Genomic DNA, 25,490 nt, shown 5'->3' with positions numbered 1-25,490 from the left:
CAGCATGAATGTGTGATTTGTCCAATGTTATTGCTGTCTAGTGAACTTCAGTCCGCACTAGAATTCATTTGTAAACAAGAACACTGTACATTGTGCACAACGCATCGTGTTTGCATATTCCAACATTATTCAGAGAGGCGTGAAAGAGAATGTTCTTGTATTCAAGAATATTCTGGAAAAAATCAGCTGTTTTATTACGTGCCGGTTGCACCATGGACCCTCGACCAGGTTTGTGGTTGGACTATTTGATCGCCTGCTCAGATGTCACACAATACCATGTTTAACGAGATCTATTCGCCAGAAACGTCCCTGTAACATATTGAGAATGACAAGTGCAAAAGTCAAAATTTTCTTCCCTTGTATTTGAGAATTTATACTGATTTTTTCTCCAAGCGAAGTATTTGCTAGAAATTTGTAAACAAATTGTAATCATATACATAATACACTGATTGCATATTTTTCTACCTTCTTCCAAAACAACACGATTTCCACGTCATGGTGCATGCAAGAACAAACCTAACAAATGAAAATTCTTGAACTACGTTCAGCATGATCGAATGTTTCTTGGCAATGCAATATTTAGCAGAAACATGAAGCGATAAAAGCGTCTTCCCAACTCACTTTTGTGTTCACGTGAGATTTCTTATAGACCAGCCCATCAGCCTGAGATCATTTTGGAGAGAGGAGTTTGAAAGAATCTTCGACGTTTAAAAAAAAATGAGATCGCGTATTTTGCAAAACAAATTCATTACAGCGAAGAGTTAAGAGAAGGATAGAATTTTCAAAAGTGAATGAAAAACTTCTATGCTCAGGACCACATCCACCCTTAAATCTATTAACAACGTAATTTTGTGGTTGACGGTTGAAATAATTCATAATAAGGCACTAGTTAAAAATCTCACTACAAGCTACAAAGTGGTGTGATAATTATGCACCAACTTTAACGAAAGACATGTTTGGTATTCCTTCCCTTATCAATATTTAATTTGTTATCATGTCCTCACACATATACGCACTCTGAAGTTTGCCCTTTGACCGACGCTGAGCACAAAGGTCAGTTTTGGCGTCGCTAATCACAGAAGGCGCATCTTTAGCCTGGCCAGATAACTGTGATATTATCTTCACGCAAATAATGAGGCATGACACGGTGAGTAAGGCATGGTGGAAAAAAATCGCCGGCGGGGGCCAGGGGCGTTTAGAAACGATATCACACCAGTTTACGGCTGTGCTTTCGTTGGATTGTACTACATGGTGTACAGTAACAAAGGGAGAAAACGTTTAGCGTCGAGTTATAGATCGAATGACCTGGATTATAACTTTAAAACGTCGGCGGATACATACAAGACACAGGACATTTTATACATATATATATATATATATATATATATATATATATATATATATATATATATATATATATATATATATATATCCTTTGTGCCATGTGCGGCTATTACCTTTGATGTTTGCAACTTAGATCGTGGAATTCCAAATCTACCCACACCGCCTTAAAATTATGGGCGTGCCCTACTTCGTAACAGCACCGGGTTTATATCGCTGCAAGTCTGCAACCCGGGTCTCCAAGTGCAATATTGCAGGTCTGTGCGATTCAGGAAATCTTGGCATCTTGATTCGCCTTCTGACCCACCCAAAGCTGATCCGTTGTACTGACTCTCAGGTTCGACGGAAAGTTACCCATTGGTGTTAATAACAAAGCAGAACCAAATCCGTTCCGGTGTTCTCAGTTCCACCATGACAACGGACTACAAGGCGATTCTCGACGGCTACCGCGAGAAGCTGCTGGTCTACGAGAAAGACACGGACTGGAAATTACACAAGGATGACGTAAGTATGAACAGTACAAAGCTGGTGTCATGAGAAACTTCAGTAAATCTGCTCACCATTACGGTTCTTTTCCCTTGTGAAAAAAAACCGGTTCATTCCAACACTTCAACAACGCGGAATTGCCCCTCCTTATCTCTAATCTGCTGAACCATTGACCCTCGAGTAAAACGAGGGTCTATGGCTGCACACTTCATGTACATACTGGGATCTGTGTACTCTGTCTGGCTGTACGAATGCAGTACAGATATAATAATGCACCATCGGATCATTCAGGCAAAAGAGTTCAGGTCTAGACACGTAGAAAATTTCAATTGTCCACGATGACAATGCATGTCGAACATGTAAAGGCTACTTTCAGAGGCCGAGAATTACTGTATGTTAAGTATTCAAGACCAATAAACCTCCCGATTCTGCATAGAACAGGCAAAAATGTCATAATTGCCTTATCTTTAACACGATACTTTCAATTACTATCCCCCTATTGCTATTCGATATGTAATCATATGACCATGGGTAATCAAAGAATAGTAAGGCCCCCGGGTCTGCTTGTACAGTCTGAAGATACCATTATTCGGAAATTAAACGCCACCAGTCACTGCCTGGCAATCATTACGACGAACGTTGATTATACCGTCACTCTATAGCTAAGCAACCGCCGATACAAGTACTAATTACAAACAGCATTCCCTACAACGTGATACCCCTCTGCTTGGTTTGCGAGACGCCTGATCCATTTAAGTCTTGACAGCGGAACGCCCTTGACTATTCAAAAGTCAGTGATGTCATGTTTGTTCATATTTCAGGGTGAACTCAAACTATCCACAAAGCGCTCACGTGAATTCGACGGGATAATGTAAGTGAAGGATGAAATAAAGATAACCTATCGCTCGTAGGCACTCTGATACCGTGAGCTAGTCCAATTATCGGCAGAATTGACGCTTTGCTCTTCATAAAAGACTAATTGGAGCATGATCATCATCTGTTCTAAAGCTATGTAAATTTATCAATGAACTTTATGTGCATTGCGATTTACGTTAAACCATCGCATTGGTAATTCGCTAATTTACTTTTGACATTTCTTGTTCATGATCATGTGACTCGATTTTCAGACTATCTTAAGCTTACATAGAAGCGTTGTGGACAGATCTCTTCACAATTTCACAAGATGGCAGTAAGCGTTCTCGCTGCAGTGATACAAGTTGAATGGATATATAAACTAATTTGAGCATCATTCAATGATGATAATGATGATGATTGTTATGGTGATGATGATGATGATAACGATCGCGCCTGTCATAAATATTTACAGATATAGATCAGACTTCATATTCAATACGTCTCCAGAAAAGGCTGTTGAGCTAACCGCGGACCTGGCTTTTGTTCTCAAAATAAATAAACACCTGGCAGAGCTGGAAGTCGTCGAGAGCTATGACGATGTAAGTTCTGTCAATTTACTGTCGAATTAGCCCTAACTTTTGGTGTATTTTGATGTTTTTTCCCATCACTTCTGTTCAGTTTGTAAAACATTTTATTCTTGCTCTAAGTTAAAAAATCATGAGTGTCGAAATGGCTCATCTTCAACTTGCAAGCACAGTGTGTATATATTTAATGTCCGATATTATTGTTTGGACACTGAATTCTGTTCTTGATTATAATTCCTTCGTCTGTGGTTCGCAATGTACACCGCGATGCTCGGAATAATTGAAAGGCTTGTACTTGTATTTCTACATAGTATTTCTTGAAGATCAGACCAAGAAGATCTACTCTTTTCTACGACGACAACAACAAAATGTAATTGAAAGTTACGGCTATAAACGGCATCGATGAAGCGTTTTTCTGGATAACTTGCATTTTTTTACCTGTGACTACATTAGATATGCTGTTATGAAACGAGAGAGAGAGAGAGAGAGAGAGAGAGAGAGAGAGAGAGAGAGAGAGAGAGAGAGAGAGAGAGAGAGAGAGAGAGAGTCAAACAGACAAATGGGGAGATCCGAAAAGTTTTAAGGCACTTTGAACGACAGAGGCCGGCGATGAGCAATTTGACGTGTGTGCTTGGGAGAGAAACAAATATAATAGTGATAGGAACAAGATGACTTTTTTCGAATCATTTTCTTGTAAAAAACTCTGTCAAAAAACAACAGATAAAAAACTTTAATATTCTTTCGATTTGTTTCAGAATATTGTGGTGTTCAGATCAGTTAGCAAGAGTGTGATGATGGGACTTATATCGCCCAGGGAGTTTATAAATGTCATGCAGAAATATAAGTTCGATGACCGGAACGTCTACTGCGTGTACCGTAGGTCATGTTTTTGTTGTATTCACCAAATGGACAATGCGACAACAGTACTTACCACCCATTGTTTACCTTAATGGGGACAACGCACTGGCATTATTTGACTATGAAGCAAAAACAGGGAATTCCAACGTTTAATGTAATTCCGTGACATTTATGTCTCAATGTGGCGCTATCTCGCAACATTAGCTGCACCGTTTCCATTTCTGTCAGAATGTAAATGACATGACGTGTTAACAATTTCACATTACTTTCAAACACACGACGTATGTTAATTTTTGTCTCAGCTGCCAGCGACGGGAAGGTTATAAGTATCAGATGGTTTGATTGTGCGTCGATCGACCTTCCGTCAGTCGCCCGTCTGTCGTTTGTCAACAATAGACTTCTTCCCAGGGTCTTTTCGTCAAATTACTTTGAATTTGATATGCAAGTTTGGTATGCAGATTTGGGAATGACCTCCCTCTGCGTAAAATTTGATGACGAAATATGCATTATGGTATGTTGGGACAATGTGTATCGGTATACACTTGTCTGACTTCTTTTAAATTTGGTACACTAGGTTTCTGTTGATGACTTGAGTCAGAGTTAGTCTAATGTGATGAAAAATGCAAAATTTTGGGGCAATTTTTCACGCTTTTCGTAAAAGTCATAGTTGAAAAAAATGCTAGTCAAATTGCTTAAAAATTTAGCACACGGCTTCATAGAGATCACCTGATTTGTTGACGAAGTCTGGATTTGTTTGGGAGGATTAAAAAACACTTTCTAGAGATTTGGTATAATTTCATTCCTTTTGGAAATCATAACTGGAAAATAGTGTCACGTTACATCATTGATTCGTCCGTAAATATAAAAAACTGTTTTGCATGTCGACGTATCAGCGCAGCATTATCGGCCGCTTCACATACCGAAGTGCCCGCTGTTCACACAAATATAGTTTTGATGTGTACAAGTCCATCCCCTATCATGGCGTCACGGGACAGTGTTATATCTCATAGTTTTGCAATACCACACACAAACACACACAAAAAGAATCCCTAGAAACATGAAAAACAGTTTTCATGTGTGGAGCTGTATCCTCCACACATTCGTTTGACGTCACAATGTCGCTGAAATTGACACCGTATAGCTGGTAATTTTTTTCTTTTCTTATTTTCAGACGGTAACGTTGAACATCCGAAGTGTCCCGAGAAACCCGATCTTATTAGGGCCATCTCATATCCATCAGGCCGATTCATCTACGCCATCGATGGGTAAGCTTGCGTTACCTTTTAAACGGAGTCATGTCGCTTGAGACCCAGAGCCACTCTCAACAAGCATGTGTGTGAATGTCAGGCATCGGCTGATCAACTAGGAATAAGTTAATGCGACGCTTGTATCTTTGGGGAAAATATTCCTTAGTCACCTATATTTGTGCTTTCTCTACATTTTTTATTTGCAACTCCAGGGAGCCGAATAAGTGCCGCGTGGTTGGTTTCTCGCAATCTGACGCCAAGCTCTTCCCGCAGAAACTAGTGGAGCAGTTTACACCGGGGTCCATCACCACCCACATAAAGACAACTATGCAATTAATAAACGAGGGTAAGGTATGACGTCACTGCAACATGGCGCCTGATCGGGGTTTACTTCAAACCCGGCATCGACATGGAAAAATTTGGTTAAACTTCGTGAACAAAAAACCAACAGAATCGATATCAGGTCCACGGTGTCAAGACCGACGGTACGGAAGAGATCATGGTGTTCTTCGTCCGTCACGTCAAAATTAGTGAAGGATTTACAAGATTGATTAACAATCGTTTGTAATTGTATTGTATTTTGTAAGTGTTTTCTTCAAAAGTTATACTTATTATGTAAATTCTGCTTTCACTCGATTTTGTCATTAAAGATAAATTCCATTTGTACAATCACCTGTCGACCAATTTGGGCTTTTCATTAGAATGTCTTTCAGGTGAAGAAATCTGTTTAATAAGCGAAGAAGAAAGCAGGACAAAGGCAGAGTGGGAGTGACTAGAGGGGGATAGGATTTCCCTGTTAATATAAAAGAAATTTTTGATACCCTTAGGAGCAATCAGAAAGAAATAACTGCTACAAAATATGTTATTGTCAAAGATAACATAGATAAGATTATCTTACTCAGTAATAATAGCAAACTACTATTTTTCAATGAATCATGAGATTATCAGGGAAAATAAATTGTTAGATGAAATAAACGTGAGTTGCAACAGGTTTTTCAAAGGTGTTTTCAGTATTTGATGTATACAAAACCCTCGCCATATTCGCAAATTGCTACGATAACATAACCGTGTGGCAAATATTGTTGGATGGACAGACGCCACTTTCGCGCACTTTGACGAGCTCAAACATGTTGTAGGTACAGCTAGTGTAAGGTGAAAATAACAAACTGAAAATTTAACCTGCCGCTGACTTGAAACACATTCGAATCAATTTTAGTCAGTAAAGTAAATACCAAATATCAATGAAAACATCTCTATGTACCCCCAGTTTTAGAATGTTCTTATATCCTCTTACATAAATATTAAAGTATAAATACTGGAACCGCACAGTTTTCAGTTAGACTTTTGGAATGGTGTCTCTGACGTGTTACTACAAGACTTTAGAAACTCCAGCAGTGTTAATTCCAAGACTTTTCAACACCTTCACAGTAACGCTGGATTTATTCTGTGGATTTTGCACAAGCTCAGTCCTTCAAGAAAGCCAAAGGACTGTTCACTTTGTCTCAGTGCCTGACTCAACTCTGGAGTTTTGTACCGTCCCAGCTGAGATAAGTAGCCTGTAAACTTTTTCAGTTTGTTCTCTATGTCACTAAGCATTTTTACTTCAGCCAATTCCTAATTTGCATATTTTATGAACTTTCCTAATGAGGGGTATTTATCTGAAATAACGAGACCAAAGTTGACGAAACTGGCTATGTACATTAAAGTTACTATGATAGAACATTATTAAATGTCATTAAGCATTTTACTTCAGTCAATTCCTTATTTGCATATTTAATGAACTTTCATAATCAGGGATATTTATCTGTATTAACTAGACCAAAGTTGACGAAACTTGCTATGTACATTAAAGATACTATGATACGACGATACTGAAAGTCATTAAGCATTTTTACTTCATCTAGCTCCTAATGTGCATATTTAATGAATTTGTAAATTAGGGATATATATTTGAATTTACTTGACCGGAATTGATGAAACTTGATATGCACATTAAAGATATAGCTATACTATTATGTAGACATACATTATTGAAAGGCATTAAGCATTTTTCCTTCAGCCAATCCCTAATTTGTGTATTTAATGAACGTTTCTAAATTAGGGATATATACTTAGATTTATTTGATCAAAGTGGCATAACATGCTATGTACATTGATGATTATACCAGGTTATACCAATATTGGAAGTAATTTTGCACTTAAGTTTTCATGTCAGCTAATTTATAGTTTGCAAATGAGCTTTCAAAGTTTTGAATATATAGTTTGAAGGACTTGACAAGAGGCAATTACACTTGCTATATAAAGAGGTGATGCAATGACAGCAGTCAAAGAAAATAATTATTTCTATTTCAGCTAATTGCGTATTTGAATACATAATGACCTATAGAGTTATTCTGTGGTGAATATTGTTCATTATGTTGATCATAATACTTCAATGAAGTTGCAAACATGTGGCAAAGGTTCAAATTACACATAACTGCAATATATAATGAAACACGTGAGCATTTACAGTTCATATCTCGTTTTAAACAAATTTCGTTTTAGAGGAAATTGCTGATTTCATCGGGGTTTTTTTCACATGTCACAAAGTCAAAATATGACGGAACACCTTAAATACTTATTATACATAATTCAGATCTGTATATGGTACGAATAGTTGTTATATTCGTGTTAAATAATTTTTTTATTTGGAAGACTCATAAATATTAGCCTGCCTCAATTTCTTTGACATAAATTAGTCACACCAGAATACTGTGACTGATAGATACAAATTCTAGCTTTGAACTGCTCGGATTAATCACGTAGGGCGTATTTACTCTATCTCATTTAATACCTTTCTCTGACTTCGATGTGATTTGGTGAACGCATCGCTTTGATTCTGCTGAATACAAGTAATTGAAAATGCAATATATGCATAATACGTTCTCAACCTTCAACAGAATTTCTAAAAACAGATGTTTTACTTCCATGGAACTGTATTCGGCTCTAAAGCAAGGTATACTTAGTCGGCAATTAAGGTAGAACGCGCCTCGAGGACAGATAAAAGATCGGACTCTCAAATTTCTATAATACTATTCTGATCTACCACTGGTGGGTTCTCATTTTAAAGCTCTTGGAGAAAGAAAACTTTCATCGTCTTAGTTTTTCTCCATAGAGTCAACACAGGATGGCGGCCATTTTGAATTTCAAATATCGGTAAATCTTGGATAATTTGTGCCTCTAGTACCAAAATTGCACGGTAACCCGTGATTTTTATGATTTTGAACGAAAATTGTTGAAATATTCCTTGAGAAAAGTTTAAGCAAAAGTTGAAGTCATTCATTTTCGAGGCGCATATACGGTGTGAAAGAATACGTCAACCTCACATAGAGCTATGTTATCCAAAACCCAGTTAAGGTTTAAAGTGTTTGTCGAGCCCACACATCCCGTGTTCGTTTACTACCTGATGTCTTGTGATAATTTGTGAAGCAGTGATGTTTCCACCAAGATTTATTCAATTTTAAGTGATTTGTTAACCCAAGATTAAATTATTGGTTGGGTTCACCTTTTAGCTTGTAGAGTAGTCGTACGTTTGGTGAGAAAGAAGTGTATATTTATTCATATTTATGTTTAAATAATCTGATTTCCTGACTTCTCTTTTCTCCCAAGTTCAAGATTTCAAAGTAATTGAACCCCACTCTGGCTCGGTCAATTTTAAATTTTCATATTATTTTCTTTAAATACTACTGAACAAAATCGATATTTTGTTTGACAATAAGCGTCTTATATTTTGAATAAGAGGCATTTTAATTCTGCTTTATCCTGATTTTATTAACATTTTGGAGTGTCAGTCTTTCAACCCCTGCAATGTTAGAATGAGGATAGATAGTGCAAAATAAAATAGTAATCTTTTCCTACATATACTCTTGTTCCCAGTGAAATATTGAATTTCAGAAAATAGTGTCAAGTTTTTTACTTAAATTAATTTTTATCATTAATATCAAAATTGAGGTTTTCTACCCCTAAATGTGTACATCCTTCGTCCTTTTTGTGAACTATTGCTACAATACTAAACTTTACATTCTCTGCTGTTTGAAAATATATAGTATTAGGGGTTTTCCTTGTCAACTTTGATGAAAATATTCCTTCGGAAAAAACTGTGTTGGGTAAGTGCAACGCCACCTTAAATGGTCACGCACTCTGACAGTATGGAAATCCGGTCACGACCTGCGACCTGCGACTCTGGCAGCCATAGTGCTCAAACAAAAACGAGCTGTTTGATAGCGGTGTTTTGCCCTTGCACTAAAAGTAAACGTCCTTGATTCACATATTGATTCATAGGGTATCTGACACTTAAGACATTTGATCGAGGGATAGCAGCAGACGACTCGATGGCTGGCGTGAGACTGTAATCCTGGAGGTCGTTAGTGACATGCGTGTAGAGGGAGTGCTCTCTTGAGGTAGGTTACCATTTTCGCCACGTAATTTTGTCCGACATTTTGTTTCCTTTGTTTGCCGGGCTGTACACTTTCGACAGTCTTAATTGCGCCGCTATAATGATTTCTCGCCTTATGGCTTTCCGAAAAACTAAAAAATTGTCCGAGATAAATACAGTTTACCATGCAGTTATGTCATGGGTACATAGCTTCTCTTTCACATAGACGTTGCTTTAATTTCACTCGCTGGTGCCAGAATTGTAACCTTACGTCTGACTCAGACCGATCCACAGAGCAAACTTCACGCAGTGCTTCACTTGACGAACCGCTGTCAACACGTTCGACATCAAAATCATGTACCTTCTTTAAGAGAATGATAACTTTCTTTGCTGCGAAAAAAAGCCGTGTACGAACCATACTCAATAAGACGGTCAAGGTCAAGAAGACCTCCGTTAAGTGTATGACGTCAGTGGCGAAGGAGGTACACATGATAAACAATTATTTGTCAAGGAAATTCTGAAAATTACGTCTGCTCTAAGACCAAGCATCATATCTTCTCCGACTGTACCTACCCCAAAACGAGATACTTTTATGAGCTTTACGTTTGAAAACATTCAGAGAAACCTGTCATGATTTAAATTTTAAAAAGGCACGTGTAAATAGCTTTCATTTTAATATTTTCATTTTTTGTGCTTAGAAACCAGTATATTTTCACCCCTCCCTCCTCATATTAAAGTATGCTCAAATACAAAGCTATGTTGGGTATAAAGCCTTTCAAACACAACCATGACACAGCGTTGGGTAAATTTCAAATAAAGCAAACAAAATCAGGAATTGCAGCATTAATTGCCAGGAAATATCGCCATTTTCTGACGTCTTTGTTTTATAATACGTAATATTCCGACAAAGTCAGTATTTTAATGTTGGCGAGAGCTACACGATAGAAATTATTAAATATTTAGTAAATTAGTAATTAATCAGTAAATACATAATTACTAATTTACTTACTTACCTGCTTGTTTGCTTACTTACCTACTAACCTCCGTTACTTCTTACTTACTTACTTATTACTTACTTACTTACTTACTTACTTACTTACTTACCTACTTATTTAGCTCTGTGGATTTATTGAATTTCTGTTGTTATGTAGGTCATTTTCACACACTCATCATGACCTGAGTTCAATTAGTCTAGAACATTCTCAAGGTCACTGCCCTTCATGACCTCACAACCTTGAATTCAATTAGTCATGTTTGGAATGTTCTGGAAATTTACTGAGTTGTGCAAGAGAGAGAATTTTAGAACAGTAATTAGCATGTCAATAAAAGTTCTAGATTGTCCTTATATACTCTTATGTAAGCACATGGGTATAAATAAAAGGACATGCACAGCTTGCAGTCAGACTTTTGGGATCGTGTCTCTTGTGTGTTACTTCGAGTCTTTGGAAAACTCCAGCAGTAGTAATTTTCAAGACTTTTCAAGACCTTCACTGCCAACGCTGGATTTATACTGTGGACTTTGTGCAACTTCAAGCCTGCAAGCCAAAGGACTGTTCATTCATCCGACTGACTGTTACAACTCTGAGACTGGAGCTTTGCCGTCCCAGCTGAGATAAGTAGTCTGTACACTTTTACAGCTTGTATTCTATCCCTGACTTAGCAATTAGTTTTATTTTCGTAATAAATTTTGTTTAAACGGAAACTGCTGAGTTCACCCTTTTGTTCGTTTTCTCTGCACGTAACAAAATTGGGGGCTCGTCTGAGAGACGAGCATTTTGAGCCCTTTGACAACATTTTGCCAGCCTTTTCAAAACAACTGTTCATCGTGAACTCAGCGAAATTTAATCATGACGGAATTTAAACCAGAGGAAATGGCTGACCTTTATCAGGACACATTTGATTCCCTCAGAAAAGACGACCTCATAACACTGGCCAATTTCCTTAAAGTAGAAGTCAAAAGATCTATGCACAAGAGGGAAATACAGTACCATATTGCAAACATCTAATTGATTTAGGCCAATTTGAGGAATCTACCCTGAAAGATTATGAGCCCGAGTCTACCTCTGAACTCAGAAAATTAGAATTAGAAATACAGGCAAATTTGGAGATCAAGAAATAAAAATAAAAAATGAGAAAAAAAAAAAAAAAAAAAAAAAAAAAAAAAAAAAAAAAAAAAAAAAAAAAAAAAAAAAAAAAAAAAAAAAAAAAAAAAAAAAAAAAAAAAAAAAAAAAAAAAAAAAAAAAAAAAAAAAAAAAAAAAAAAAAAAAAAAAAAAAAAAAAAAAAAAAAAAAAAAAAAAAAAAAAAAAAAAAAAAAAAAAAAAAAAAAAAAAAAAAAAAAAAAAAAAAAAAAAAAAAAAAAAAAAAAAAAAAAAAAAAAAAAAAAAAAAAAAAAAAAAAAAAAAAAAAAAAAAAAAAAAAAAAAAAAAAAAAAAAAAAAAAAAAAAAAAAAAAAAAAAAAAAAAAAAAAAAAAAAAAAAAAAAAAAAAAAAAAAAAAAAAAAAAAAAAAAAAAAAAAAAAAAAAAAAAAAAAAAAAAAAAAAAAAAAAAAAAAAAAAAAAAAAAAAAAAAAAAAAAAAAAAAAAAAAAAAAAAAAAAAAAAAAAAAAAAAAAAAAAAAAAAAAAAAAAAAAAAAAAAAAAAAAAAAAAAAAAAAAAAAAAAAAAAAAAAAAAAAAAAAAAAAAAAAAAAAAAAAAAAAAAAAAAAAAAAAAAAAAACAAAAAAAAAAAAAAAAAAAAAAAAAAAAAAAAAAAAAAAAAAAAAAAAAAAAAAAAAAAAAAAAAAAAAAAAAAAAAAAAAAAAAAAAAACAAAAAAAAAAAAAAAAAAAAAAAAAAAAAAAAAAAAAAAAAAAAAAAAAAAAAAAAAAAAAAAAAAAAAAAAAAAAAAAAAAAGAAGAAAAGAAGAAAAAGAAAAAAAAAAGAAGAAAAGGAAGAAAGAGAGAAGAGAAAGAAAGGCAGGAAGATAGAAATGGAAGAAAGACAGAGGGAAAAGAATTGCAAATGGAAGAAAGACAGAGGAAAAAGAATTGCAAATGGAAGAGAGACAAACTTATAAGAGAGAAAGAAAGAGAGGAAAAAGAAAAGGAAAGAGAATTAGCAGAGCGCCGACTACAGGTAGAAATGAAACGTTTAGAGCTTGGACAGTCAGGAAAATTCTTCCCTTCAGACGGTTTTGACATCACTAAGCATTTCAGGTTAGTTCCCCCTTTCCAAGAAAAGGATGTTGATAAATATTTCCTTCATTTTGAGAAAATTGCTCAGAGTCTGAATTGGCCTAAGGAGTCCTGGTCTATGCTTTTGCAGAGTACTTTGGTGGGTAAAGCCAGAGAAATTTACATTCAGTTGTCAGTAGAGCAGGCTTCAAATTATGATTCTGTGAAGGAATTAATTCTCAAGGGCTATGAGTTGGTGCCTGAAGCTTACCGTCAGAAATTTAGGGATTGTGAGAAGGTGAAGGATCAAACTTATGTTGAATTTGCTCGAACAAAAGAACAACTGTTTGATCGTTGGTGTTCTTCTGAAAAGGTCAGTCAAAATTATGAAAAATTACGACAACTTGTTTTGATTGAGGAATTTAAAAGGTGCATTCGGAGTGACATCAAGACATTTATCAGTGAGCAGAAGACAGATACATTAGAGGTTGGTGCACGTTTGGCCGATGGTTATTCATTGACCCACAAATCTTCATTTCTCAGCAAACCATCATACAGAAACAATGCAGGTAAATTTAACTCCTCCAAGAATTTTTCAAAGGACAGTAGGAAATCAAATGACAACAGTTCACAAAATTCAAGTAACACTCCCACATTATCAGATCCCAAGTCTCAATCTCCTTCTGACAAAAAGTTTGGTACACTTTCTTGTAATTATTGTAAGAAAGACGGCCATTTAGTGTCAGATTGTTTCAAATTGAAAAGAAAACGTGAAGGTCAAAGTGGTCAAAGTGGATCTAAGCCCAACGGCTTTATTTCTTCATCAACTCAATTAGAGTCTAATAATGTGTGCAACACATTTTCTGAGGTTAAACCCCTCTTTTCCCCAATTAATGAGGTCAAGGTCAATTCTTCTCAAGATAGCATTATGGGTATTTTTGAACCATTTATTCACGATGGTTTTATATCACTTTCTAGTGATTTGTCTTCTGCTACCCCTGTCAAAATTTTAAGAGATACCGGGGCTTCCCAGTCTCTTTTGTTGGCAGATACCCTGCCATTCTCTGAAAATCATTTTCAGGTTCTAAAGTTCTTATTAAGGGGTAGATTGTAATGACTACATTCCTGTTCCTCTCCATAATGTCTATTTGTCTTCGGACTTTGTTTCTGGACCTGTGACTTTAGGTATTAGGCCTCTTTTGCCTTTTGAAGGGATTCACCTTCTTCTTGGAAACGACCTTGCTGGGGACAAGGTCATTACTAATCCACTTGTGACTGATAATCCTAGTTTAGATCAGAATCCAAAGCCAATAGAGGAGGAAATTCCCGGCTTTTCCTTCATGTGCTATTACTCGAGCCATGTCAAAGAAAACTTCTGAGAATCAAAATATTCTCAAAAATAATGTCACAGATGTTGACTTAAATAACACCTTTCTCAGTCAGGTGTTTGACACGGATCATTCTGTTATCCCTCGTGGATTTGAAACTTCCAGTAAAACTTCTGCTGACCAAGGTCAGACATTTTCTAGGTCAAATCTCATTGCAGAACAACACAAAGACCCAGATATTTTGTGTTTGTTTGACAGGGTAGATGATGAAGGTAAAGCTTCAGATAGCTCTGTTTCCTATTATACAGAATCTGGTATCAGGCGTAAATGGAGATCTCCAGACGTTTTGGTTGATGACGATTGGGCTATAAAACATCAAATTGTGGTTCCAAAGCCCTATCGTGCTGAACTTTGCGCCTGGCCCATGAAACGCCCTGGGCTGGTCATGTAGGAGTCAGAAACACTTATCACAAAATTCTCAGTCACTTTTATTGGCCTAATCTCAGGCAGGATATAGCACATTTCTGTAAAACTTGTCACACATGTCAAATAGTAGGAAAGCCAAATCAGACCATTCCAAAGGCCCCTTTACAGCCAATTCCTGCATTCCAAGAACCCTTTAGTAGGATACTAATAGACTGTGTTGGGCCCCTACCAAAAACAAAATCAGGAAATGAATACATGTTGACAATCATGTGTACATCTACTCGGTTCCCAGAAGCCATACCCCTGAGAAATATAAAGACAAAGACTATAGTGAGAGCTTTAGTCAAATTTTTCACTCTATTTGGCCTTGCTAAATGTTTCCAGTCCGATCAAGGCTCCAACTTTATGTCTGGTATTTTTCAACAAGTAATGGATCACCATGCATTAAACAGTATAGGTCATCCGCTTCTCACCCAGAAAGTCAGGGTGCTCTCGAGCGATTTCATCAAACTTTGAAAAATATGATTAGGACCTACTGTTTTGACACAGAGAAGCAGTTGGATGAAGGAATTCATTTTCTGCTCTTTGCTGTTAGAGAGTCAATTCAAGAGTCTCTTGGTTTTAGCCCATTTGAGCTTGTATTTGGACATGCAGTCCGTGGCTCATTTCAGCTGGTTAAAGAGAAATTCCTTTCAGACGACGATGATTGTCTGAATATTTTACAATATGTGTCAGATTTTCGTACAAAACTCTCTAAAGCATGTGAATTAGCCAGAGAAAATCTTGAGTCATCTCAGCAGTCAATGGAAATCAAATACGATAAAAACACCTCAAAACGGAAGTTTGAACCAGGTCAAAAAGTTCTTACTCTACTTCCAATTCCTGGCAAACCACTCCATGCTCGTTACTTTGGGCCATACCTAATTGATAAGAAATTGAGTGATTTAAATTACAACATAATAACACCTGACAGGCGAAAACAAAAACAGCTATGTCACATAAATATGCTTAAGCCATATTTTGATAGGGATAATCCTACTATAGCACAGCCTGTCAGTGCAGTCTGCTCTAGCCATTATGAAGATAGTGATACTGAAACTGACTTGACTTAAAATACTTTAAATTCAAAGCTGGGCTCGGTCAAGCTTCAGAACTCAGAAATCCTGGAGAACCTGGAGTCTACAAAGTTGGCACAGCTCTAGCCTTCACAACAACAACAGGTGAAAGAACTGCTTCACGAATATAAACACCTGTTTCAAGATGTTCCAACGAGGACAAACGTCATCTATCACGACGTTGATGTTGGGGACAGTAAGCCTGTAAAACAACATCCATACAGACTGAATCCAACAAAAGCGAAATATCTCCAGGAAGAAGTCAAATACCTGCTGGACAATGACTTTATTGAACCAAGTAAAAGTAACTGGAGTTCGCCGTGCATACTTGTTCCCAAATCAGATCACAGTTATCGTAAGTGCACGTACTACAGAAAAGTTAACACTTTAACAAAGACAGACACTTTCCCAATCCCAAGGATTGATGATTGCATCGATCGAGTGGGAAAAGCTAAGTATGTGACGAAATTTGACCTACTGAAGGGATTTTGGCAAGTCCCTCTGACGGATCGTGCTCGTGACATATCCGCCTTTGTTACACCAGACGGATTGTTCCAGTACAAGGTGATGCCATTTTGAATGAAGAACTCTCCGGCAACGTTCCAACGGATGATCAATGACGTCATATCCGGGCTAGACGGATGTGAACCTTACGTCGACGACGTCGTCCTATAATATTCCCATGGTAGAAAACCGAATGCCGAGCCGAGAGCAGATGTTACTGAGAATATTAATAGTGACTAAACCAACAACATGCACCTCGAAACAGTTCTACAAATACTTGAAGGGGCAATGTAACGTATCTAATAGTATGGAAATATGCAAAAACTAGTTTTGTCCTTGCATCAATAAAAAACACGATTGGAACTAACTTTGGCATGGGATCTTTACATTTTTCACAATTTCTCAAAAGTGTTGAGTGCCGTATAGTTGAATGTTGCAATATCACAAATTTCTCATAAAAACAAGCGCATTGCTTACAGAGAAAAGCAGATGAGCTAACATTTGCAGATTAAACCGACATTAGTTTACTATCCAATTATCCCAAACTACTTCCAATCGTGTTAAAAGTAGTGTTTATATATTTGTTATCTTGTAGAGTTTTTTGCATTCGAGGCTCGGTGCAATTTTTTTATGATAGCATTACCCCAGTACATTGTCTTGGCATTTGCACTGCACTAATGCAGTGTTTCAGGGGACAAAGTGCAATCGCACAGTGGTACATGAAGTGGTGTAACCTTTTTTTGCCGAGTTAAATTGTCACGCCGCGCCTTTGCAGCCATAGTGCTAATACAAAACAATCTGCTTGACAGCTGTAGATGTGTTACGTTTTGCCCTTTCGTCCTTGATTCACATGAGACTTCAGACACTTGAACGAGAAACAGAGGCAGACGACAGCTTGCGTGAGAGCGTAATCCCGAAGGTCGCTCTTGGGCCTTTGGCAGGCTTTTATGTGTAAACGTAGTGATCTCATAAGGTAGGTTACAATTTTCGCCAAGTAATTTTTTCAGACATTTTGTTTGCTAGGCTGTACACTGGAGAAACTAAAACTTGTTCGAGATAAATACAATTTACTATACTGTCATATAAAGGGTGCATGGCTATTCATCATATACGTTAGTTAAAGTTCACTTGCTAGTGCCGTTATATCTGACTCAGACCGATCAACAGACAAACTTCCCGCAGTGCTTCACCCGACGAACCGCTGGCAACACGTTCGACGCCAAAATGTACATTCTTCAAAAAAATGACAAGTTTCGTTGCTGCGAAAAAATGCGTGTACGAACCATACGTAATCAGATCGTCATTCGAAATATGGGGTCGCCATTCTGTACAAAGGTCAAGAGGACCTCCATTAAGTGCATGACGTCAGTGGTGGAGTTATTCCCAATAAACATATATTCTAGAGGACATCTTTAAATTATTTCTCCTTTAGGACCAATTATTATTTCTTTTTCTAATGTACCTACCCAAAAGCGTGATCCTCTTATGAACTTACGTTGGGAAATATTCAGAGAAACTTGTCATTATTTAAAATTTTGAAAAAAGGCATGTGCTAATAGCTTTCATTTTTATTTGGATAATATTTTTATCATTTTTGTGCTCGAAAACAAGTTTGTGTCAGTGTTTTCTCTGCATGTACGATTAAAGGGGCCCTCTGTGCACCATTCATCAAAATTAGGGAGAAGACTTGACAATTTTAAAGGGACAGTGTTGACTTTGATTTTGCCTTTCTAGGAAGCGCTTCCCCAATAACATTACGATCGTCACCCAGTTCAGTTGCGTCGTGTAGGCCTATACTGTCCCCTGCAGCAACCGTACACGCATCATTGACACTATTATGATATTTGTCATCTTGTGTTGCGCTCGGTTGCTCTCCGTCTTCCGTCAATTTTGTCGCTAAAGGTTTCCCTGACTCAGAACTTGACGTACTTGCCCTTGGACACAATTTGGTGTAAATTTAGGGTTTAAATCCATGAAATAAGCGGCGATCATTGAGACCGAGATCGTCACTGCAGTATGCGTACCTGCATAATGCTTAATTTTCCATACAGTCGGTTTTCATAACTTTAACGCTATCAAACCATGAACATAAACTCTCAGTACTTTCCATAGAGACTGAACTGCAACTACATCGTCGACTATCCTATTGGATGCGTAGGCCTGCACTTAATGTCATGCACGTCACCAAAGGTAAATGGCAGGCGGAATTTTGTCTTTTCGGAGCGAGTATTAGGACCAGAAACAACAACAAATTTACAGCTCACTACACTTTGCGCTTTGGTCACATTATATGGGCGTCTTTGCTTGTTGTGTTTTGTGCGCCACTTCCGCGCTGTCAGTAACTTTTTCAGGGCATACATGGCTCGAAACGAACAGTTTGCGCAATCGTGCATTCGAGAGAAAAGTCCGATGTCTTCATCCCCTCCCTCCTGAAATACTAAGCAGTGTTAGGTATACGCCTTGCATACACAACCATATCACAGCGTTGCCTAAAGTTCGTTCATTGTTTACAAATCTTTGTTCTGACTAAAATTCAATGATTGTCTTGCCCCGGACATTAGACTTCGCACAGTAGACTTCGTACAGTCCCCGCTGGTTACGCAGCTTCTAACCTCTGTCTTGCTATCGTAAATGATGCGCCCTCAACGATCTGGGTAAACGCATTGCGAAATTGCGCCAGCTCGCGCAGCCCAATTTAGCAGAGACGGTCGAGTACAAGAGGACTGTTACTTAAATTGCGTAGCTGTACGTATAGGGGCTGTAAGAAAGTATGTCTTAATTACCGACAGAAAGACTGTCTTCACAGGTGGAATATTATAGGTATTTTGACATTATTTGGTAGTAAAACAAGAAATGTATTTTAGGCTGCAGCTAGAACAAATGAAGGAGTAAATGAAGCAAACAAAATTAACAGGTAAAGCAACATTAATTACCAGGAAAGAATGCCATTTTCTTTCGTCTTTGTCATATATTATATGAATATTCCGACAAAATCAGTATTTTTAATGTGGAGAAGCTACATGATAGAAATTATTAACTATATAGTAAATTGTTAATTTATATAGTAAATAATTAAATAGTAAGTCATTCTACTTTCTTATTGCGTTACCTGTACATTCATACTTGCTTATTTACTCACTTACTTCTGTGGATTTATTGAATTTCTGTTCTTATTCACTGCACAGGCACAAGATGGAGATACCTACGTACTTCGCAGACGTAGCACCTGAAACTTTGACGGTAGTGACCGCCTGTGCCCTCGGTCTCATAGTGTTGATTACTTTCATGCTTAAAAGATTCACGATGTCGCCATCCACTGATGATATCATCAATCCTTTTCCGGGAGGGCGTGAAATGTCGCTCCTTGAATACGTATGGATTATCATGTTAGAAAAATTTGGAGCGATGATTAACGTTTATGCAATATTTGTGGAATCAAAGTTGCCTGTCACGGAGGAGCTGGTGCGAACGGCAGCTAAAATGGTCAGAGCACGACATCCTTTGCTACGCATGCGTGTATGCGATATCTTCGACACAAGGGGAAAGAAACGGCATTATTTCGCACCTATGGATGGTGACTTTGTCGATGTGAAGACCGTTGAGGGCGATAATTGGCAAGACGTACACCAGCAAGAGTTGACATCCAAGTTTAACACAGGAACTGGCCCTCTATGGAGGATACGAATTATGCGAAATTCTGATGCCCCAACTTTGGAGGACGGTGTTTACAAATCGATACTTTTTGTTACTTTCGTACACGCTATCGCTGATGGCAACACGATGATGAGATTCACTGATGAACTTTTGACCAACATGTCACTTGTTGCGGAGGGAAAAGAGGAGATGCCCGAAAGCTATCCACTGCTTCCTCACGCTCATGATATCCTCGGAATTAAAGAGCTGAATTGGAGGGAATGGATAACATTCAAGATCCTTGTTACCTTTCTTCCCTTGTTCATGTCATTTCAGAAGAAAAATCCGTTCTTAGCTCGGTTTGGTACTGAAATTATGCGTAATAGCGATGCAAAGAGAGCAACGTGTATCATACCCATAGTGTTTTCCAAGGAAGAGACGACGAAACTCCGTGACATCAGCCGAAAGCACAAAGCTACAGTAAATGGTGTGTTGACAGCGGTTGCGGCGGTTGCTATCGCAGAAATCATGCAGGATGGCAACCTGACATCAGATCAGAAGGTCGACACTTTACATGCAGTCAACTTGCAGCGTTTCTGTGATCCACCAATAGACCCTGCAATTAATTTCTCTCAGTTCTCCGCCGGAATAGGGTTGCCGATAAGGGTTCCGAAAGGTACAAGAACACCTCAAGATGTACTCAAACTTGCATCAACCATCACTAGGGAAAGCCATGCGAAAATAAAAGGAGGATCAGCCCAGTGGATGCTGAAACTTGTACTGTTCATGAAACTTCAGAACATTTCGATATTTGACTTATTTCAACCCAACTTGGACGATAAACACCTTGGCCGCAGTACTGAATTGTTCATGGTGTCCAACTTAGGTAATCTCAGCTACTTCACCAAGAAAACTCCCCGTGTGTTTGAGCTAGCCGAAAGGCACTGCGCGTGCGAATCGACAAAAGCCGGCGATTTGTTCACTCATTACATTTGCACAGTTCACGGTCGACTGCAGTGGAGCCTGGTCTATCGAAGTCACGTGACAAGCAAAACGACAGCCAAGAAGTATGCAGATTTAATAATTAAACTACTTAGTGAGTTATATGAAGCGTAGAATCAGAATGAATGATCTATCTCACAATATTTGTCCCATGTGGTTTTTTGCAAGATTTGTGAGTACAAAATCCGATGTCCTTTAAACTGCTCTGCAAAAGAAATCCTATCAATAGCCCTTGTGGGGCAGGCTATTTTTGCCCGGTCCACTATGTTTACATTTAGCCGAAAGGCACTGCACTGCGCGTGCGAATCGACAAAAGCTGGCGATTTGTACACTCATTACATTTGCGCAGTTCCGGTCGACTGCAGTGGAGCCTGGTCTATCGAAGTCATGTGACAAGCAAAACGACAGCCAAGAAGTATGCAGATTTGATAATTAAACTACTTAGTGAGTTATATGAAGCGTAGAATCAGAATGAATGATCTATCTCACAATATTTGTCCCATGTGGTTTTTTGCAAGATTTGTGAGTACAAAATCCGATGTCCTTTAAACTGCTCTGCAAAAGAAATCCTATCAATAGCCCTTGTGGGGCAGGCTTGTTTTGCCCGGTCCACTATGTTTACATTTATGGATTGTACTAGTGTTTCAAAATTGAGATTCTTTCCAACTGGTAAATATTTGAGTAGATGTTTGCCCTTCCACACATTGCTTTACTTAAGGTAAACAAGTCTTCGGAAGGAAAAGGTCTGAATTGACCTATTTCATATGACTGTTTACATAATCCGGCTCTTCAGAGAGACCTAGAGGTCATTGGTATTAGTATCGTCTTCATTTTTTTTCTAATTTGTACCTACTTTAGGTAGAACGCGCCTCTGGGACAGATATTCGGGCTTTCAAATTTTATCAATTTTTTCTCATCAAACACTTGAAGTGGCTCATTTTCAAGGTCTTGGCGTAAGAAAAATCTTCACCTTCTTAGTTTTTCAAAAATCGTAAATTTTATTTTTATCCATAAAGTCAACACTGGGATGGCAGCCATTTTCAATTTCAAATATCGGTAAATTTTAGGTTAAATTTTTCTCAACAACCAAACTTTGCACGGTGATCCTCCGCATTTCTTCTTCATCTTGGAAGAGAATGGTTGAAAAATTCCTTGAGGAAAGTTTCAGCAAAAGTTCAAGTCTTGGCGCATACTACCATAAGTGAAATGGTGCAAACCTTATAGGTAAATGTGTGAATACGTGTTGACAGCTTGCATGTCTCGCTTTCATGGCTTTCAGCAGTAACAGTTTCCGGCTCTATGTTTTATTATACAGTCAAGAAAAAAATAAGTAGATATCAGAACAAAGTCATTAGTCATAGATTGCTTTGTTATAAAAACTTCTCCTCAAAGTAGAAGTAAAAATCTTCAAATCTTTATATGTTTATAGAGTTTGTTCTTACGGATAGCAATAAGACGCCCTGATTTTTCCATGTTACAATAGAACAATTGAAAGTAACGATTGTTAAGGTCGACCTTCTTTTCACTCCTATGTAAAGGCCCATGTGCTTACGGTATGTTCACAATTTTATCTTTTAAACTAACTTGAGTTCCTGTAAATCAGTATACTGTTGTGATATAATAGTAATAAACAGCATCCAGCGACGGTAGATCACTAGGTTTTGACCAGTTCACTTCACATTATGCATTCGCTATCGCTCGTGCATATTTGTCGTGAACTGGCAAAAATCTCGTGGAATACCGTCGTTGGGTCTGCTTTATTGCTTAATTCATTTTCACAGATTACAGTGCAACATTAACGGACATTTTAATTTCGAATCCCATACCCCCTCCACCATCTTGGATCTCTCGATCTTCACGCCTTAGCAAAAAAAGGTTTGCATTGACATGTTTAAGTTTACAGGTTTCGTTCTGGCCGCTCATTTGATCATTGTGGCACTACGAATATTTCCGTGGCATAAAGAAACACATTGCACTGGCTAATCAGGCCCTGTTTATACATAGACCTTTTGGCTAACCTCCCAAGTTGGCTGACAGGTACGAGTAACCTGCAGCGTAACATGTCGTTTATGGCCTCAAAGTTATGGAATGGGAACGCCAACAAAATCATCTTGACTTCTATATTTGCATTTTATTTCGTCATTATTATACCGATATATAGTTATTCGATTATAGTTTCCCACATTTGGTAATTTGGTCGTATTACCGTGTAAAACAATGATTAGTTATTCAGTTGTTTGTATATTATTGTTCAGTATTGATGTCTATATAACTTAAACTTACGTTATCATTGTTATGCCATTATTTGGTTGTCTAATACCATTTATTATTTTTGGTAGTTCAGTCGTAATCATGTATTATTTGGTTATTTGGATATTATAAGGGCGTCATTTACTACTTTGTCTTTATTCAGAACTTATGTTATTATTAACATTGTCAATTATTTAGTTATTCGATTATTATGTTATTAGAATTTTTTTCAATATTTTTTCTTCTTCAAAAGATCTTCTCGTCAAACTATTTTCAATTTGGAATGCAATTTTGGTATGCCGATTTTGGAGTGACCTGCGTAAAATTTGGCGACGAAATATGCTTTGGAACAATATTTCCCGTTTTTAATAAAATCGCATTATGCACTTGTCTGACTGCTTTTAAATTTAGCATACTAGGTTTCTGTGGATGAGTTGAGTCAGAGTTAGTCAAATGTGATGAACTTTGCAAATTTTTGGGGCAATTTTCACCCTTTTTTAAAAAAATCGTCGTTGAAGAAACTGTCGGTCCAATTTCTTTAAAATTTAGCACACAGCTTCATTGAGATCACCTGATTTTTGGAAATGTAGCGAAGTCTGAATTCGTCTTGGGAGACAGTTGCTAGGAGATGTGGTATATTCATTCCTTCTGGAATTTATAACTGGAAATCATTGTCACGTCACATAATTGATCAGTCCATAAATATATAAAAATTAGTCTTGGAAAATTACCTTCTTTATCAGTCAGTCTTTAATGTGTGTTGTTTGCATTCATCATAAACTGTATTGCCGTATTTTGCATGTCAGTATCCCAGTGAAGCGTTATCGGACGCTAGGCCGCTTCATACACAACGAAATGCTCATTGCTAACACAAACATAGTATTGATTTGTTTAGAGCCCCAAAAGCTGCGAATATGTAATAAAGCGATCTTCATATATCCTCAGTTTTCCAAAAGTTTTCTTTGAATAGTACCCATTAAAGACTAAAAAAGTGTATAACACATCTTTAGTGTCGAAAGTGGAATGTAAATTCAAACTGATTAACAACATGTTAGATATCCCGCCATTTTCAAAAACTAATCACGTGACAGGAAAATAAATTTCGTTTGTTCACAATCAAGTCGGTGCAGTTTAAGTTTAATTTTGCATTATCAAGCGTGATGGTTACTAATGCAGTGATTTCAATGTTGCTAAACCAACTCCACCATGAGTTTCATGAATCGAAAACAATATCTGTTGTGATTGTGCATAATTTTATAAGGTTATAAGTTTCCCCAGTTTGATATCTTACAAACCGATATTACTAGAAATTTCTTATACAAAAAAATAAAAGAATTTATAAAATGTTACCATACGCATCAAAAGAATGATTAAGCTTACTCTGAAGAAAAATTTACAAGCTCCATCTAGGTTTTAAAAACTAAATTACTATCACCCAATTGTTCTTATTAATTTGTGTTTGACTCCGTTTTGTCCCAAGACCAAGGATTTTGTGCCAGAGATGCTGACCAAATCTTTAAAGACAAATATGTCAGAACACCTTAAATACATATTATGCAGATCTTTATAGTTGAATAATTATTCCATTCGTGTATAATATTTTTTTATTTGGACGACTCATAAATGTTAGTCTTCCTCAATGTCCTTGACATAAATTAGTAAACCAGAATGCTGTTGCTGATAAATACAAATTCTAGCTTTACACTGCTGGGATTAATCACGTAGGGCGTATTGTAGTCGATATCTTTTATGACCTTACTCTGGTTTTTGATGAAATGTGGTGTATGCATCGCTTCGATTCTGCTGAATACAAGTCATTTAAAATGCAATACATTGCTCAATCTTTCACAGAATTTCTAAATCCAGATGTTTACTTCCACGGGACTGTATTCGGCTCTAAAGACAGGCAGCAATTAACGTAGAACGCGCCTCGGGTACAGATAGTCAGACTTATACATTGCTTCTCTACAAGGTGATTACGTACCGTATGTTGTGAGTTCGAACGCCAGTGAAACCACCATATTTCACAATTCTTTTCTGAGCTACCACTTGTGGGGGCTCATTTAAAAGCTCTTGGAGAAAGAAAGGCTTTCACGGTCTTAGTATTTCGAAAATCCATACTTTGATTTCCCCATAGAATTAACACAGGCATGGCTGCCATTTTGAATATCAAATATTGCAAAATGTTGGGTAATTTTTTTCGCTAGTTCAAATCTTTGCAGGGTGACCCCTGTTTTTTATGTTTCATTAGGGAAGGTTTGAGTCTTTCACTTTCGAGGCTCATTGGATCCTAATG

At 37.0% G+C, this 25,490-nt stretch overlaps 3 protein-coding genes across 5 annotated transcripts in view; all 3 read left to right on the top strand.

Moving 5' to 3' along the window:
* Positions 1–1,525: 1,525 nt before the first annotated feature.
* Positions 1,526–6,043, top strand: LOC139131050 (stAR-related lipid transfer protein 5-like). Its single transcript, XM_070696985.1, has 6 exons — positions 1,526–1,845; positions 2,649–2,698; positions 3,155–3,281; positions 4,022–4,142; positions 5,296–5,389; positions 5,584–6,043. Exons 1-6 carry the CDS (start codon positions 1,753–1,755, stop codon positions 5,726–5,728), a joined length of 630 nt encoding a protein of 209 aa, XP_070553086.1. The 5' UTR covers positions 1,526–1,752; the 3' UTR covers positions 5,729–6,043.
* A 3,531-nt stretch (positions 6,044–9,574) lies between these two features.
* Positions 9,575–23,586, top strand: LOC139131048 (uncharacterized). Of its 3 annotated transcripts, XR_011552037.1 has the most exons (3): positions 9,575–9,810; positions 19,495–21,216; positions 21,567–23,586. XR_011552037.1 is itself a non-coding variant. In XM_070696980.1 (2 exons), exon 2 carries the CDS (start codon positions 19,502–19,504, stop codon positions 21,056–21,058), a length of 1,557 nt encoding a protein of 518 aa, XP_070553081.1. In that variant the 5' UTR covers positions 9,589–9,810; positions 19,495–19,501; the 3' UTR covers positions 21,059–23,586. The 3 variants fall into 3 exon arrangements, 2 of the variants coding, with proteins under 2 accessions (XP_070553081.1, XP_070553080.1); XM_070696980.1 differs by having other exon boundaries at positions 9,589–9,810; positions 19,495–23,586; XM_070696979.1 differs by lacking the exon at positions 9,575–9,810 and adding an exon at positions 17,094–17,282 and having other exon boundaries at positions 19,495–23,586.
* The window catches only part of LOC139131049 (uncharacterized), an 84,862-nt gene continuing 70,620 nt past the window's right edge, over positions 11,249–25,490 (top strand). Inside the window, exon 1 of the mRNA XM_070696983.1 lies at positions 11,249–11,404. The gene's annotated coding sequence lies outside the window, so the exon portion shown is untranslated. The remainder of the gene's footprint in view (positions 11,405–25,490) is intronic.

This window comes from Ptychodera flava, chromosome 4, assembly GCF_041260155.1.
Source record: "Ptychodera flava strain L36383 chromosome 4, AS_Pfla_20210202, whole genome shotgun sequence".
NCBI lineage: Eukaryota > Metazoa > Hemichordata > Enteropneusta > Ptychoderidae > Ptychodera > Ptychodera flava.
The sequence above is the reverse complement of the archived record's forward strand: the minus strand, read 5'-3'. Positions and strand labels throughout refer to the sequence as shown.

Coding starts and splice junctions, on each gene's coding strand:
- LOC139131050 (XM_070696985.1), top strand. CDS start 1,753: ATGACAACGGACTACAAGGCGATTCTCGACGGCTACCGCGAGAAGCTG. Junction 1,846..2,648: donor GGAAATTACACAAGGATGAC/GTAAGTATGAAC, acceptor TTCATATTTCAG/GGTGAACTCAAACTATCCAC. Junction 5,390..5,583: donor TTCATCTACGCCATCGATGG/GTAAGCTTGCGT, acceptor TTGCAACTCCAG/GGAGCCGAATAAGTGCCGCG.
- LOC139131048 (XM_070696979.1), top strand. CDS start 17,257: ATGTGTAAACGTAGTGATCTCATAAG. Junction 17,283..19,494: donor AAACGTAGTGATCTCATAAG/GTAGGTTACAAT, acceptor TTCACTGCACAG/GCACAAGATGGAGATACCTA.